We start from the raw sequence: 15596 nt of genomic DNA, 5'->3' as shown, positions 1-15596 counted from the left end.
ATAGAGACCATTCAAATGATGACCGAGCCATGTCAGTCATACGTTAACAAAGAACATAAAAGACAATTACTAGCAAATTTTAACTCTTCTACTTCAAGTGAAATAACTCAGGCTCTTTTATTTTATACAAAACTATTTTACCACCGCTAGCTTCAGCAGCCGTAAAGCTCCCTCCTACTATTCTGCTTACTGCGCCTTCTCTGCATCCGCAAGGGTTCTCTACGTCAGAGTGCGACACGCACTTGCTTCCACAAAAGACCTTAAACAGCCATCCGATTAGACTTTTGCATTTAACGAGAACTGTTGATCTCCGCGATCCGCCTTCATTAGCATTCAAATAAACCCTTCATCACAAAAAGAACTGCCTCTTTCCTTAGGTCGTGCGCTTACCACCACACCCGATCCATACTGTTGCTACTCTCCAGCCTCAGTTCTACCAACCACTACAACTACCTAATGTTTGGCAGGAGGAGAACAAGGAACTCCGTGGCGTACACGGGTGTTGGATACCTGGCGTCCAACCATCACCCAGATAATAGCGCCATGGCTGCTGCCCTCACTATAGGTAAGAAGTCTCCAAATCAACACCCACAAAAACCCCCGCCAATAACCCACCTGGGCAGTCTCTTGAAAAGATCGCCTTCTTTGCAAAGCAATCTGATTCACCTGTCCCAGCACGTGAGAAGAGGGTCTTCTTCTAGCGACAGACACAGCTTCACTCCTAGAGTGGAATATTCGATAGACGATAGCTTTACAGACTCGCAATTGGAAGAAATGGGCCGCGAGGCCGATGCTCACTATAGTAACCGGGCCCAGCTCCGAGACTTGAAGCTCTCACACCTGCCTTCACAACCAGAGGTGAAAATGGTGAAGAAATATGTTCCGACGCCCAACGGGATCAAAGTGGTGGAAGTGCCGGAAACGACCATGAAACAAGCCATTGCCCGTTCCAACTCCATGAGGACAGGTCTTTCTATCAGTCGTTCGGGACTGATGACGGGGTCTCGTAATAACCTGCTTTCTCGTGCAGCTGGTGGATCTAGATCGGGATCCTTGACCGGGGCACCTCTGAGGAGAGTAGCAAACAAAAGATCGACTTTGGCAGTGTCGAAAATCGACGAGAGTGCCGAGTTGGAGCAAACAGACACTAATGGTGATGTTTCAGCAGCTGATTTGCGCCGTCAAATCGAAGAGGAAAAGCAATTGGCGATAAAATTGGAGAAACAGCGTGAGGAGTATGAGCAGCTTAAACAATTGAGATTACAGAACGAGAGACAGAGGGCTGAGCTACAGAGACTTCAGGAAGAAGAGGAGACCTACTCTCGTCTGCCTTCTCGCCAAGCGTCTCCTCTTCCAGAAGAATCAGCAACTCCCTCCATAGGTGCAAACATCAATGCTCCACACCCTGTCAAGCCTATTGGAGCTCTAGCCGAATCAACTCCTTTGGACGAAGAGCCTCCTCAGGCACAGTCCACTGACGATGAAGAAGTTCCTATTCAACCTGTGCCTTTTGCGGTTGATGAGTTCGAGCAGAAGAAGGTCGGTAAGGCAACTGAGCAGATCCCTACTCGCGAAGACGAAGACGTCACAAGCACCTACTCTCTTGACGGAGAAAGCATGACTCATGCTGTTACTGCCGACGATGCAAATGCTGACGAGGTCATTCAAAGCTACGCATCTATGGAACCTCCTTCCATCAAACCACAAGAAGATGAGTTTGGTATTGTGGAAGTTCCAAACGAGAGTAATTCGCCCACTCTCGCGCAGCAAATGAAGTCCAAGCTTCAGGAAAGCAAAGACGACGCGTTGCGCCTACCAGCTACTGACGGTGATTCTGCTTCAATTTCAGAGTCAGCAACTCCTAAATTCGATCCAAAACCTGAGATCATTGATGACGAGCTCAGACCAGATACTTTCGCACATCCGCCAGGTGGTATTGCCGCTTCTATTAAGAGTGGCTCTAGTAGTGACTCTCGACCTATCAAGTCAGCAATGAAGAACTCCAAGTCGAGCTACTCTATGAATAACAACTCCAATGCCAACGTGAGTCCTGCTCAGCAGGCTTATATATCGTTGACTACGGCAGAAAACACCAGGCTTAACTCAAAATTATCCTCCGGGCAGCTTGCTGGAAATGACAATCTTAGTCCTCAGAATCACCATCCTGGCCCACCAAGATCGCCTGTTAATGCTCAAAAATTTGCCGCTACCACGCTCAGAAAACTGGCACAGGCCCCTCAACAGCATCAAGGTGGGTTATCGGAACGTTCTTTGAGACCTAGGACGTTTTCTGATGCTTCCAATCGTCAATCCACGGGTGGTGGCATGAGCAATAGAACATTCAAGACCAATCAGCCTCAGGGACTTCCTCCGCATCCATACACTGGTCCAAACTACCAGTCACCGGCGAAGGTAAAAGCTGCTGAATTGTTTGCGAAGGCGAACAATAGACCTGCGTCTGTTCTCCAGCCTTTGAAGAGGGAGTCTTCATTCAGTAAAGGGTCGGATGGTACGAAGCCTGAAAATGGCACATCGCACCAGCCTCCACAGAAGAATGGAAATCATCGCTTCACCCTAAGACTGGAATCAATCCAGCAAGGAGATATTGGAGCTGCTGCGGCGAACACGGCCCATACAAACGTTCAACTGCAAGCGAATCAAAAGGCTCTGCATGCACCTAGTAGTAGTATACTGCAATCAGATCATTCACAACAGCATGCCGGTGGCTTCAAAGGATTTCGGTCTCGGTTCGCGGACTCCGATGATGAAGATACATCCCGTTCTGGACTGGGTGGTGGATTCCGCTCAAGGTTCCGTGTCCTGGAAGATCATTCGGCCAGTGCTCAGCAAGCTTCCGCCCAAGAGACTCCTGTTACAACCCTAAGGGAGCCTAAAGTGGACCCCGCTGCCGAAAAGAAGCAGAAGAAACCTAAAAAGAAGTTTCTCAAGAAGTTGTTCGGAAGAAACTAGATAACATTTCAGTTCTGATCGTTTACGCTAGATTTCGTTTTACCGTACTCCTAATCATTTAATATCATACTTTCGCTCTATCAAAATCATCATCGTGTCTCAAACTCTATGAGATTCTCATCCTTTTTGTGCTTACCCTCCTTGGCAGCCTTCTCTTCTGCCTCAAGAGAAGCAATTCGTTTGGCCTCCTCTTGTGTGTTGTTAATAGAAGAAATCCCAACTTGAGCCTCAGCTCCTAACACAAGATTCTTGTCGTCTTCATTGATATCAATCACTCCAAAATCGTCGTCTCTTTCTTCTTCTTCCTCGTGCACCTTTGCTGACTTTCCTGATTTCAATGAAGAAGTCTCGCTCTGATGAGGAGGAGATGCAGCCGAGTCCATACGACGACGAACCTTCTTAGCGACTTCTCGTCCATCTGCAATAAGTCCATCAAACATATCCCTCAAGTTTCTCATTGTATTGACCTTAGAATCAAGAGGTCGGTCAATATGGAAAGAGTTACGGAAAGTGTGGCTGAAGAATAGTTCGTACGTCTCGTCTGCCAAAACCACCATTCGGAATGTGGGCAAATTGAGATACACTGGGGTATTCGGGTTCAAGGCGGCATTACTCTTGATGGAGTTGTCGATTTTGAGCTCTTCGATAAGGACCTCTTCATCTTCAACAGGCTGAGCGTACTCAAAAGCCCTTTGAATAAAGGTGCTCGCGGCGGCAAGATACCTCTCCAATTGCATATTTTCTATCCTTTGTTTGTCGATATCAAACGTCAGGGGAATTTGAATGCCTTCCCCGTTCTCCGCTCCCGCTTCTTTTTGCTTCTTGTACAACTCATCTGCGATGGCGTTTTCTATAGCGCCTTCTGTGAGCGAATCCAACAATAGCCCTTTCTTCCAAGGTGCCGTGATGTAGAGAAGGTCTTCGGAAATTGTCAAAATTCCCTCACGATCAACCTTATTATCCTTGCTATAAAGCGCAAAGAAATTTGAAATCGAGGTGAGCAAGTCAGGCTCCAACATCTTGTTCAAGCCGACAACCAAATCAGCCAAAGACAAGGCTCCTTCCGAACTAGAATCCCAGTGCTCAAAGAGTCGACGTAAAAATGTTTCTTGCTTTTCGGCATCCTCACTGGTTTCAGTCTCGACCCAGTCACAAATTTGTTGCATAAATATTTTGAATGCATCGAAGTTCATTTGCGAGGAACCTGTCCCAACAGTAATTGTAGACGTGACAATTGAATAGAATCTATCATAAAGTAATGATACGTCTGACTGAGAAATGTTTTGAGTTTTTGGCAAGTTGCGCAACTCCGTTCTCTTGACAAATGTCGTTATACTTGAATAGATGGTATTTCTGTGCTTTTTTCTGTGTTTCTCAATGACATCCTCATTTATGACAGAGAACTCCTTGAAAGCTGTCACCATGAGCTCCTGAAACTTGGTTACCTGGCTGAATTTAGGGTTAGCCGCATTTGGATGGGCAGAATGGTCCAAGGTGAGAAAATACTCCTTGAGAATGGACACAAATGTGCCGTCATCCTCGGCTTTCAAAAGCTCCTCTCCATTAAGCTTTAGAATCGCCAATGCCACTTGAAATAAAGTCTTGGGGCCCTGGAGAAAGAACACGTCGAGAATCCTGAATGCAAAAACCAACGGCATGGAGGTGAGGTATAATGAAAGGAACCATGGCAAGGAAATCACCGACAATTGGATATCGTACTTGGAAATGTGACTCCATAATACTGGCATCGAGTTTTCCACAAGAGACTCAAACACCCTTTGGTCCAACAAAGTGCCATACATAGTTCTTGAGTAATACCCAGGCACGACATGATCAATCAAGACATTGAGACACCAGAAAGCCTGTTCTTCAGACATGTAGATTAACAAGGCCGCCACCACAATATTCATGGCCTGACAATAGCCGATATCGGGGTTCTTCCAAGAATAGGCCGTGAGTACCCTTCGCAATCTGTCTATGCCCTCCTTGTCCTGGTACGCGGCATACTCGGGCAATGAACGATTCAAGTCCTTTGAGATCTCGTCGATTGCCACCGAGTTCTTTCCCTCATTGTCTTTTAGGAGCTTCTCATACTCGCCGGTGTGGTCGAGCCTGAGGTACATAGAACCGCAGCATAGTTCCCAGATCTCACCTCTAAGTCTATTGGGGAGTCCGACCCGTATCAACTTGTAGAACATTGGAGTCTTTATAAGCGACAAGTTGCGTCCATCTACACGAAACAAGTCGAACCACAACTTCATCTTGGTCTTATCTCTGTTGGCTCTGGCATCCCCCGGGAACTTGAACTTGACTCCCAAGCCGCCCGATGGCATCAGCTCCACTTTTTCTGTGCTCACTTTGTTTTTCGCCAACAAGTACTCCGAGTAGCACGTTTGTATAAAGGGAGGGAGCTTCTTCACATTGGGCAAGTTCTTCTTGAGAGCCATCTTCAATTGCGACGAGAACCGCTCGCTTTCCGATCGCATCCCTACCAAGTACATCCTGATGTTCACTCTGCTGTGCGTGGCTAGCGACAAGGCAAACCCGTACGAACTGGTGGGCAACCTCTCCACCTTTCTAATTGTGCTCAAATGAATTACAAACGAGCAGTTTCTTCGGTCAAACACATCTTTGAACACCAAAAAGTGCTGAGTCAAGTAGATCCGCCCTTGCGGATACTGTGCGCTGTACGCTTCCTTCGAATTCTCTGGCTTGCAACTAATTTCCACCGCCAGCTCGTCTAAAACCACCTCCCCGTCAGGAAGGTTGTGTTCCCTGCAAAAGGCCTCATCTTTGGTCAAGCCGTTTGCGGGGGGTCTGTCAAGCACCTGGTTCAAAGTGCTGACGGCTTTATCTTTGAGAGCCTCAAAAAAGGCCATCTTTTGAGGTAATTGTGTGCAATTGGCTGAAGGGACACTATGTATGAGGTCTATACCGATAGCACTTGTGCATGGCCTATGTGGGCTGGGGCCAGGGGGTCTGTATGGAGGAAGACCTCTTGGCTTCTAGAAGGAAGGAGAGACGGGAAGGAAACACCAAAGAAAAGTGATTGAAAAAAATCAATTAGAAGTTTTTGGTCTTTGAGATGGAATTGTGTTGCTGCTTGATAATAGATTTTGCTTTTTGCTCTCAATCGGTTAGATCTCTATCCCTATCTTCTTTTTTTAGCCTAGCCAAAGCCTCTGCGAATACCGCTGTATGGAATATCCTAACAGTAGCCTTAGTAGTGAAATAAAAAGTGTTGCCTCATTGAGTCATAAAATCTACTATTTCTTAAGCCTTTTGGTATTCGGTGGTCTATTATGATCATGAGTTACACTTTAATTAAGATTCTTGGTCTGTGGTTTCACAAAATTGGCGTGTTCCCCCATTTCGTGAGACTATGGAGGATATTTGTTGAAACTACAATTGGAATTGATGATACATAAGCTTTGTGATACATTCATAAGGCTAGGAATTTGTTGAGTCAATTTTCAAAATTGGCGCTTTCTCTCTCGCAATAGATGGAGTACGAGACTTCCTCAGCTCCTCGGTCTGCCCTGGCAGAATGCTTGATCTTGTGACAACCTCTTGTTCGGAAGAAGACTCGCTTAGAGTGTTCTCTTCTTGTAAATCGTCTAGCGCCACGTAATGAGTAAAGTCCGTGATTTGCTTGAGTGGTTCTTTGTTACCTGGCCTCTTTCTGTGCTTGAACTTGTTACCGATAATTTTACCAGTGTGCGATAACACAATCTTCACAATCTCTTTTTTTAACTGAAGAATGAGATCCTCTCCAGACCACGTTTTCTGCTTGTAATGCAACGATGGGATCGATATCATGAGCTTATGAACATCAATAATGTTGAGGTGCTTAGGCGCCTTGAAACTCATTCTGAGTTTCATTCCTGTAAGCTCAATCTCATCGATAACAAAGAACTTAGACGAACGGTTCATGATGACTGAAAGTTCGTCAACAGATTCAGCTCTTTTCTGGTGCTTTCTCTTCATTCCTTGTGTCCATTTCGTGGTTGAGTTAAATGAGGGTAAGTCAGCAGATGAAAGTTGAGTGGACGAATTGTCCACACTGCTAGAATCGTCCATGAAGCTTTTTTTAGGTGAGTCAGCAGAGCTAGCATCCTGACTGGGGCTGCCATTTCTTCTCGCAAACATCCTTCTAAAAGAATTATTCATTTGCTTGCTCTTAGACAGGTTACTCTCATAACTTCCATCCAGATCTTCTGAGTTACCGTACTCCCGACCTAAGTTGCCATTCTCATTTTCCTGCTTGTTGGTTCCCTTTTCATCTTTAGGGAACAAGTATTCAAGGAGTATTTGGGCAGAATCGTAATCAAGCTGAAGACTTGCAGGCTGGCAACTCAACTTGGCGTTTCTCATTATCCTAATGCCTCCAACACGGCTGAGCATTTTCCATGACATTGTCACGACAGGCTTGTTTTTTTGATAAGTGGAGTCGTTGATCAAGGGCAGCATGAAATCAGGATATGCAGCTTTGCGACGCAAGTTGAAGGCTTGCATCATGGAGATTTCGATAAGATTGGTGTTCGAACCATCCACCATGTCAATACGCTGAAATTTGGAGGGAGCCAAGGCCAAGTCGACTAAAGGCTCTTTTGAGTTTTCAACAAGATGCCAAATAACTTGATCAGCGTAAATGTTCCAGTATTTGCCAACGCCGCGGTTGCCCTTTCCTTGCGATGAAGCCGACTTGAGGGCCAGTGTTATCATGGTGAGTTGAACCATCATCTTATCCATCTCAAGTTCCACATGGGATTTTCCTCTTCGATCATCTAGGCTTTGATGATTCAAGGTTTCTTCCATTGACAAGAGAATATGCTGACAAACCTTAATGTTTTCCTGCAATAGCTTCACCTTTTCGGCAAGACCAGTCGTATCTTCCAAGGTCGAGAATTCTATGATCTGGTCAAATCGTTGATGAAGTTGTTCTTTGGCAGCCTTGCCATCAAGAAGGAGATTAAGCATGATGTAGTATATGGCTGAGTATTGCCTCGACGTAGCGTTCACAACAATCTTGGCCAAGTGAACGCTGAGCTCATCTGCATTCAACTTTGCAGCGTACTCTAAGGACAAAAAGTTGGGCTTCTTGTACATCAAAGCCATAGATGTTTTCTCAATCACAAGGTCATCCTCAAGCCAACTATCATCAATACATGCTTCACAGTCCACTGATGGTGGCCATGTATTTCTGGAGACATCGCCATACGGGCTCTTTGCATCCAGAGAAAAATTCTCCCTGTGAAAAACAAATGCTTGCATATCCTTGAAGAGAACTCCGTATCGAGACTCGACAGCATTAACTTCCTCCTCGTTACTGTCACCGATGACATCGTCTGCGCCAGCAATGTTCTCGGAGAGAATCCTCATTTCGATGTCATCAGAGGTGACTGATACCATAGAGTTTGGATCGACCTCACTTTCAAGTTGAATTTGAGGTCTAATGAACTTAACGAGGAATTTATGCTCCATTTCGTGATTATCCGAGGTTAACGAGTTGAGATACTCCTCGAATTCCTGAATGACATCTCCCGAGCTTCGGAATGTCAGCTTAAACTGCTCATCCGGCTCTTCGTTTGTTTGTTCCTCCATCTGGCGTTTCTGTTTCACGAAGCTCTCAATAAGGTCAACTGCCTTCTTGGACATCATGAGGGTTTCTGTTCTTCTGACGCCAATTAATGCCATATAAGCCGTAACGAGGTTTCGAGTTTGATTGTTCCATTTGAGTGTGAGACTGTGGAATAAAAATCGATTGTGGAATTCACTGAAGCCAGAATTCTCTGAAGTGACCTCACCTGCTATTGACTTGTAGCCAGAGTACCCAGAGTATAAAGATTGGACATTTGACATTCTCTTTTTGATACTGTTGGCATCAGCATGATTATCTCCTTGTCCATTGATTACGCTCTTGCCATCAACTGACTTGGAGCCTCCACAGAACAGACGAACATCTTCAGTAGCATCGGTACATTCTTGATACATCTCGTTCACCACATCGATTCTGTCCTCATAATCTTCACATTCTTTCTGCAAGCGTTGTATCTCAGAATGATCGTGCGAGCCATTAGCGTCATGTAGATTTTGAATGACCGTCTGGTTTGAGCGTATTTCATCCATAAGAGACGCTGCTCTTTTTTTCAAGATATCCGCCTGAACCAGTTCGGGCGTTTCACCACCGATGTAACATACATGAGATGGTTCATTTCGGAACGGGTACTTGTGAGCATGCTTTTCCAATGTGAACTCACGGAAGTACGTGAATCGAGGAGTAGTGAAGAATGGTAGAACCGTAATTTTTGGATCTGCGGAGAGCTCCTCTCGAAGCTCTAGCTCAACAAAGTCATCCTGATCAAGCCAAGCAAGATCCAGTTCAGAGCACTCGATTGACTTGATCCAGTTAGAGGAGCGAATCGTCTCCATACGCATGGCGACATGCTCATGATACTTCTCGGGGTCAAAAGGTTCATTGACTTGGCTAGTAAAGTGAGCCATTACATAACCACGAATTGAAGGGTCCTTGAAAGTGGCCTTAATGGCTCTAATGTCAGCGTCGCACACTCTCACTTCGCCTAAATGAAGCTTCATGTGATGCACTTTCTTGTCTATTCCCAATTTCTCATTGACATATCTGATGACCTCCTTCCTCTGATGAAGATCTATATGACATTTCGTGCTCTTACCTTTCAAGCCAGTCACAATTACATGAGGACCCTGGTCCAGGTTTTCATAGGATGTGTACATATGGCTGACCGCAAGTGGTTCCAAAATGAGTTGATACTTGAAAGTCACAAGATGTGGACCCATTTTAATGGATGTTTTCATCGCCGTCGTTGGATAAAGTTTACCCTGTCTTACCGGCATGGAAACGGTGTTAGAAATGCTATGCCACCAATAGAAAAAGTATTGAAATGCAACCGGAGTGAGATATGCTGTGTTATGACTGTTGCCCTTCTTTGAGATTGAAGTTACCCCAATTGCAAGGTGTAAGTAGTCAGATCTGTAACCTTCGTACGAGTCTGGATGCCATTCAAATTCAGGATTTGTAATAATAACATCGTAATGGGGTTTGAACTCGTTCGTACGCTTGTAGTCAGCACTTACATCGTGACAGGTCACATCCTCATTCCTTTCGAACAAAAGGCCAAGTCTCCATCTTACCTTCTCATCCGAAGAAAACTTCATCACTTGCTTTTTAAAAGTCCTGCCGTCGTACGAGTCGATATGACTATCATCGTTGAAAGGATGCATTGAGCTCCAGGGCAAGCCCTTAGCATACGAGCAATCAGGAACACCGAAGACAAAATCATAAGAGTCAAGCATGACAAGCTCTCTTTGGTCACCAGTGTAGTTGAACTTGAGTTCAACTCCATTTTTCCAAGCCCACATAAAACCAGCATTTTTTCCCACTATCTTGTACGGATCGGAGGAGCTCTTCATGTGGAAGCATAACTCATTGGGGAACTCGAACTTGAGCTTGCCGTGCATTATCAAGGCCATCTTATCCCACCATCCAATAGGGGAATCATCGACTGGAGGTTTGGAGAAATTATCTAAAGCACTAGCAGCGCTCAGAATTGCAGACTGGTAAGATTTCGACCAGTTCAATATACATGGCTTCTCAGTGTCCACCAAGCATGAAATATCAAACATCATTTTCACTGGAGTGAGAGTACGTGGGACATTGGTGGAGTAGAAATTATCAACAGACCTCTCCTTCACGGCTGCTGCAGTGAAAGGAACATAGATATGTCTCATTTCCTCCTCTCTTAATACAAGCTTCTCATTGATCACAACATTACCCTTCAAGTCCATACCCTGAGAGGACTTGTCGTTTTCCGGGAACAAAAGGAGAGGCAAAGGATAGTCTTTCAACGAAATGTAAAAGCACGACGCCTTGAGCTGGATGAAAAGAGGGATGAGAATTGAGTACTGAAGTTTAGGCTGACCTTTGCCGTACACTCTCAAAAACTCATCAATGTTATCAATTTCAGCCTTCTTGAGTGTGAGATCGAAGCCATGGAAGGACACTGCCATTATAGGAGCGCCTGGAGCCAGTTTTTGAATGTTGTACTTCTCTCCCATCAATGGCGAGATCCGGTCATTGCCAGTGATCTTGGTCTTCATGCGCCTGGCTCTTGTATACTTCGTCCTATTAAACCTATTGAAATTTGCAATCCATGACATAGAAATTTCTTCGTTGAGACGCTCTCTTGCCTGCTCTATTTGAGCCTCGATATCCTCCGAATTGAAGCCTAGTGATTCCGGACTAAAATCCGATTGTTCGGTTCTTAGACTTTCAGGAAGGGTTGTCCCAGATCTATTGGGAACACTTTTCTCCAGACCTCTACTAAATCCATGGCGGAAAGTATTGGCAATGTTTATATGGCCATGGTGGCATGGCTTTTTAGACCTTCGGGAAGAAAGAAAGCGTCTCTTGTCAACGGAAGCATTTGCGTCTAATTCAGTGGATTGGGTTTTGACTTGTTCTCGAAGTGCTTTGGCTTCCTCTTCAAATTTTAGCCATTTCTTTTTTCTGATAAGCTGCTCAATTTGACCCAATTCGTATATGAGACTAAGCTCAGTCTCGAATATGTCGTCTTCTAAGGATAGATTAAATTTATCTGCGCACCAATTAATGCTTGGGAATAAAATTGGACGCTTTTCCTCTGGCATAAGACGTTCAAAATTGTGATCGCCTTCGTTGAGCTTCTTGAAATTGTGAATAATCTGCTTACTGGCTTTCACCATTGTAATGATATTGTCAATGACAGAGTAAAATAAGTAGCGAAATGGAACGTAAATCAAGATACTGGATGACTTCAAGTAGCAAGTATCTTGAAGAAGCTCGCCTAAAGATGAATGGGTATTGTGAATGCAAATCAATCTGGTCCAAGCCTTCGTTGCAGGGTGAACAACGTAGAGTCGACAGTGCTTGAGGTCAAATCTCGGCCAGTTGGTTGCATCACTGATTTTCATTCCCTCTATCTCAAAAAGGGTGTCCACATTATTAGGGAGCAGAATCTTCAAGGCAACAGAATCTAGGTTTACGTCAAGTTTAATCTTTTTATGGTGACCCGTGAGTCGTTTCACATCATTTTTTGAGTATTCGATTTTAACGTTGGGTTGAAATTGTTTGAGCAAACTTCGAGCATAGAAAATGCACCAAATCAAAAACATATCGATCTTCCCATCAACTTCGGGAACCGTCACGATCAACTTGTCCGTTCTGTTGTGTATAGTTCTGATGCTGAGATCTTTAACAACTAAAACACTGCGCTGTTTTGAAGTAGAAGATTTCTCTTTATCCTCATCACCAAATGACTCTATACTCAGAAGATCACTGAAATCTTCCTCGACTGCGACGCCAGCTTGATTGTCAAGGAAGTCTTTATGAATATGTTTTGCAGCATACTCACTAAGGACAAACACTTCGATTTCTGCAAAGTCCGTAGAAAAGCGCTTATTTCTTCTATCGAATGTAGACTTGTAGTCCCTCATTACCAATGACACCCCCCTTCTGAAATCAGCTAAATCTAATGTGTCATCAAGTGTGTCACTTGGTACCTTATGCGACGGGAGCCCGTCTTTACAAACTATTGTGCCATGTAACTCCTTCGCACTAAGGGAAATCAGGGTCACAAACTCTGGAATCAATTGAAGGATGTCGATATATTCGACAGTTTTATCATCAGCTTCAGCAATTTCGTGCTCAACTTTATCGGAAACGTCTGTCAGAACAATGTTCTTGCACATCTCATTATAATGTTTTATATGACTCTCACGTAAACGACGAACCACATAGAAGATCATGTTGTTGACAGATTTAGTCATAAGTCGTTTGGTCAAGAATTTTAACTTCACTCTATGAGTATTGAGGCAATATGCAACCATCAAGGTCATCGTTGTCGTTGATGCCAGGTTCTCTTCGATATCAACTAACAAGTTTTTGACCTTCACTAAAGCTTTAAGAGTTGCTGGTGGGTCATCCGGAGTATGACGAAGCAGAAGAATTTTGCCCAATTCTTTTGATGAATACTTTGTCAATATATAGGCCACGTTCATCGTTGCGGTGACATTATTGACCGAAGAACGATTGAATTCATTCAGACCCATGGCAGGCAAATGTAGTGTCAATCTTATGTCAGATACTCCAAGCTTCACGGACGTCACCCTTAGCTTCCGAAGGTACTTACTCAAAGGCACTGGCATGAATGATTTTTGTTCTTGCACAGCGGTATTCTTCGACTTCTGGTGAGACAGTTTTAACATGGCCATGATGGGACCGAGTTGATCAAAATAAATATCAAGAGATGGATGAGTGATATCAAGACTTGTGCTCACATCGACAAAGAAATTGTCCTTATTATTGGACTCATAGGCCCTGAATAAGTCCGCCAAATCACACTCAAATAAATATGTAAGGGATGGAATGTCAACGCACTTTGTCTCAGAGTTGAAGACTCTGAGTGAGTTGACGTAGGCGGACGCAGCAGCGATGGTGTGGAGCTTAAAAGATTTCTCTCTTTTCAAGGATAGCAAAGTACTGGACACCTCAAGCGCTATATCAGAGAATTCAGCCTTGAAACTTTCCACACGAAGTTCCACAGACGACATTATGGCGAAAGCCTTGATTATCTGGTCCAACATAGGGATTTTGTCAGAGGCGTCATATGTTGTTTTCTCATTATTCTGGCACACCTGAGCCTTCAACCCTGAAATGGGCTTAATGTACGGGTTAGCCACGGAGAGCTGGACAGATATGTCCTTCCAATTGACCACCATTATCTTCCTGTTGAGTGCACAACATGAAAATACCAACGAGGACTCAAGGGCAACAGCAACGCTGCGAAATATTTTGATCAGCTTTCCGGTTCCCGACAAATCGGAGTGCAGGTTCATCAAGTAGCCGTCAATGACCGACAAAGATAACCTGTAGACGCTGGTAGATGGGTTGTAGCGGTTGTGAAGACGAACATAGTCGAAATGGGCCGATATGTCTTCCGAGACAGCTTCATTGTGGTATGAGCACCGCAACACATGAATGTCAATCTGATTGATCCAGGATCTCTTGAGCGTCCAGCGGTAAGCCCACTCAGGCACAGTAAACTCCAAATGTTCGGGAATCGACGGCGCCTTGGGTTTCTCCTTCCTAGCGCTCTCGTTGGAGCTTCTTCGCTGGTGCACGGATACCCCGAACAAGCCTATGTGGATCATGCGGAAGGGCTCCTGGGACGATCGTCTGAAATTGACCCAAAATGATGCTCTATCGAGGTGGACGGTCGTATCTTTGAGGTCAATGGTGATGTTTCGTAGCGATAGCCATCCAAGCGACCTGACAGTGACATGGGGAATTCTGTTGAGCAAGAAGAGGAACACTGCCACCAGGGCAAAGGCCGCAAGGGCCAACTGAATGAGCATGTCCAACGAGAAATGACTGAGCCAGAAGAGTTCGAAATAAATAGTACTGGTAGCAGTTGGTCAAGAAAAATGTGGAGGGTTGCAGCTGGATTGAGCCGCCTGAGCCGAAGCGCGAGGGCAGATACAGATAGGATGAGTCGGAGAAAATGCCTAAAGGGGAACCGAGAGTGGGACAGGACGCACAAGGGACCAGTCGATAGAACGTGCAGCGGTTTCCGATGTTTTCCTTGATTAGTGGTTTCTCGAACAAACAATTGAACTTTTATCTAGAGTTCAGTTGTGCCATCATATAAGCTCTGGCCACTGTGCATGAAGTTGCATGGGGTAATTGAAGGGTTTGATAAGGATTGAGGGTTATTATGAATTAAGATAATTAGAGAATTCCACAACAATTGCGTCATGTCATTTTATATACTTTGTATGGATTTGACAACTTCTTGTCCTCAAACCTTGTTCTGTGTAGCTTCTGGCTGCACTGAACACAGCTGTCAACGCACTCGCAACGCTGTCTTAACTAGATGCCATGCATAAGCGACAGTTGGTGCAAATCATTGAGAAGAGGGGATTTTCCGTTTTCTGAGGTTATCAACGCTTCGCAGAGGAGAAAATTTCCTTATGCAAAGATATGCATTCTTAACAGAGGCGGATGATGGGAAGCGATAACTTGGAAGTACAACAGTGAAGGACTTCACTTCGCTTCATTTCCTCAATGAAGAAGCTAACAAACTTTTGCGAGAGAGAATTGAGATTGAGTGAAATTGACGAATGATATGAGCTCATCCCGGTGTCAAATCAGAATTGTTGAGTTATGGATTATGTCTCTGTAACAAATATGAAGACTTCAAATCCCCATGTAAGTGACCTCATCCAAGACAATTGTCAGGAAGCTTAAACCTTCCAGTGGGGTGCAAGCAGGCATTATAATGAGTTTCTAATGCGTAACACAGTGGCAAATAGAGACTAGTTCTTAATAATTGCTCTACCGAGAATCACAAAACCGAATTATTCAACGCTTTTAGTGCTTGGTTCGATGGCTGCTTGTCACAGGTACACAATATGGCAATCCGCTATATTTCCCAAGCATTTCATCTTGACATATACATGCTTTCATGGCCCAATAATGGAAATTTTTTGTCTTTAGGGTCGTCTCATCATAAGGGTCCCACTTGTATTTGAGCCCTTTTCGCAGCCAATAC

General features: G+C 44.5%; 3 protein-coding genes across 3 annotated transcripts; 1 reads left to right on the top strand and 2 right to left on the bottom strand. All coding sequences in view use genetic code 12, as the record gives it.

The window, feature by feature from the left end:
- Positions 1 to 456: 456 nt before the first annotated feature.
- CJI96_0003826 (uncharacterized protein) lies at positions 457 to 2970 on the top strand (the record flags this gene model as incomplete). Its single annotated transcript, XM_029037063.2, has 1 exon — positions 457 to 2970. One exon carries the CDS (start codon positions 457 to 459, stop codon positions 2968 to 2970), a length of 2514 nt encoding a protein of 837 aa, XP_028888119.2.
- Positions 2971 to 3059: 89 nt separating this feature from the next.
- On the bottom strand, positions 3060 to 5849 carry GYP2 (GTPase-activating protein MDR1; the record flags this gene model as incomplete). Its single annotated transcript, XM_029037062.2, has 1 exon — positions 3060 to 5849. The coding sequence occupies one exon, from the start codon at positions 5847 to 5849 to the stop codon at positions 3060 to 3062; it is 2790 nt and encodes a 929-aa protein (XP_028888118.2).
- Positions 5850 to 6420: 571 nt separating this feature from the next.
- On the bottom strand, positions 6421 to 14400 carry CJI96_0003824 (uncharacterized protein; the record flags this gene model as incomplete). Its single annotated transcript, XM_029037061.2, has 1 exon — positions 6421 to 14400. One exon carries the CDS (start codon positions 14398 to 14400, stop codon positions 6421 to 6423), a length of 7980 nt encoding a protein of 2659 aa, XP_028888117.2.
- Positions 14401 to 15596: the final 1196 nt, after the last annotated feature.

Source organism: Candidozyma auris, chromosome 4 (assembly GCF_003013715.1).
Source record: "Candidozyma auris chromosome 4, complete sequence".
In the NCBI taxonomy this organism is placed as follows: Eukaryota; Fungi; Ascomycota; class Pichiomycetes; order Serinales; family Metschnikowiaceae; genus Candidozyma; species Candidozyma auris.
This window is presented reverse-complemented; position numbering and strand designations above follow the sequence as displayed.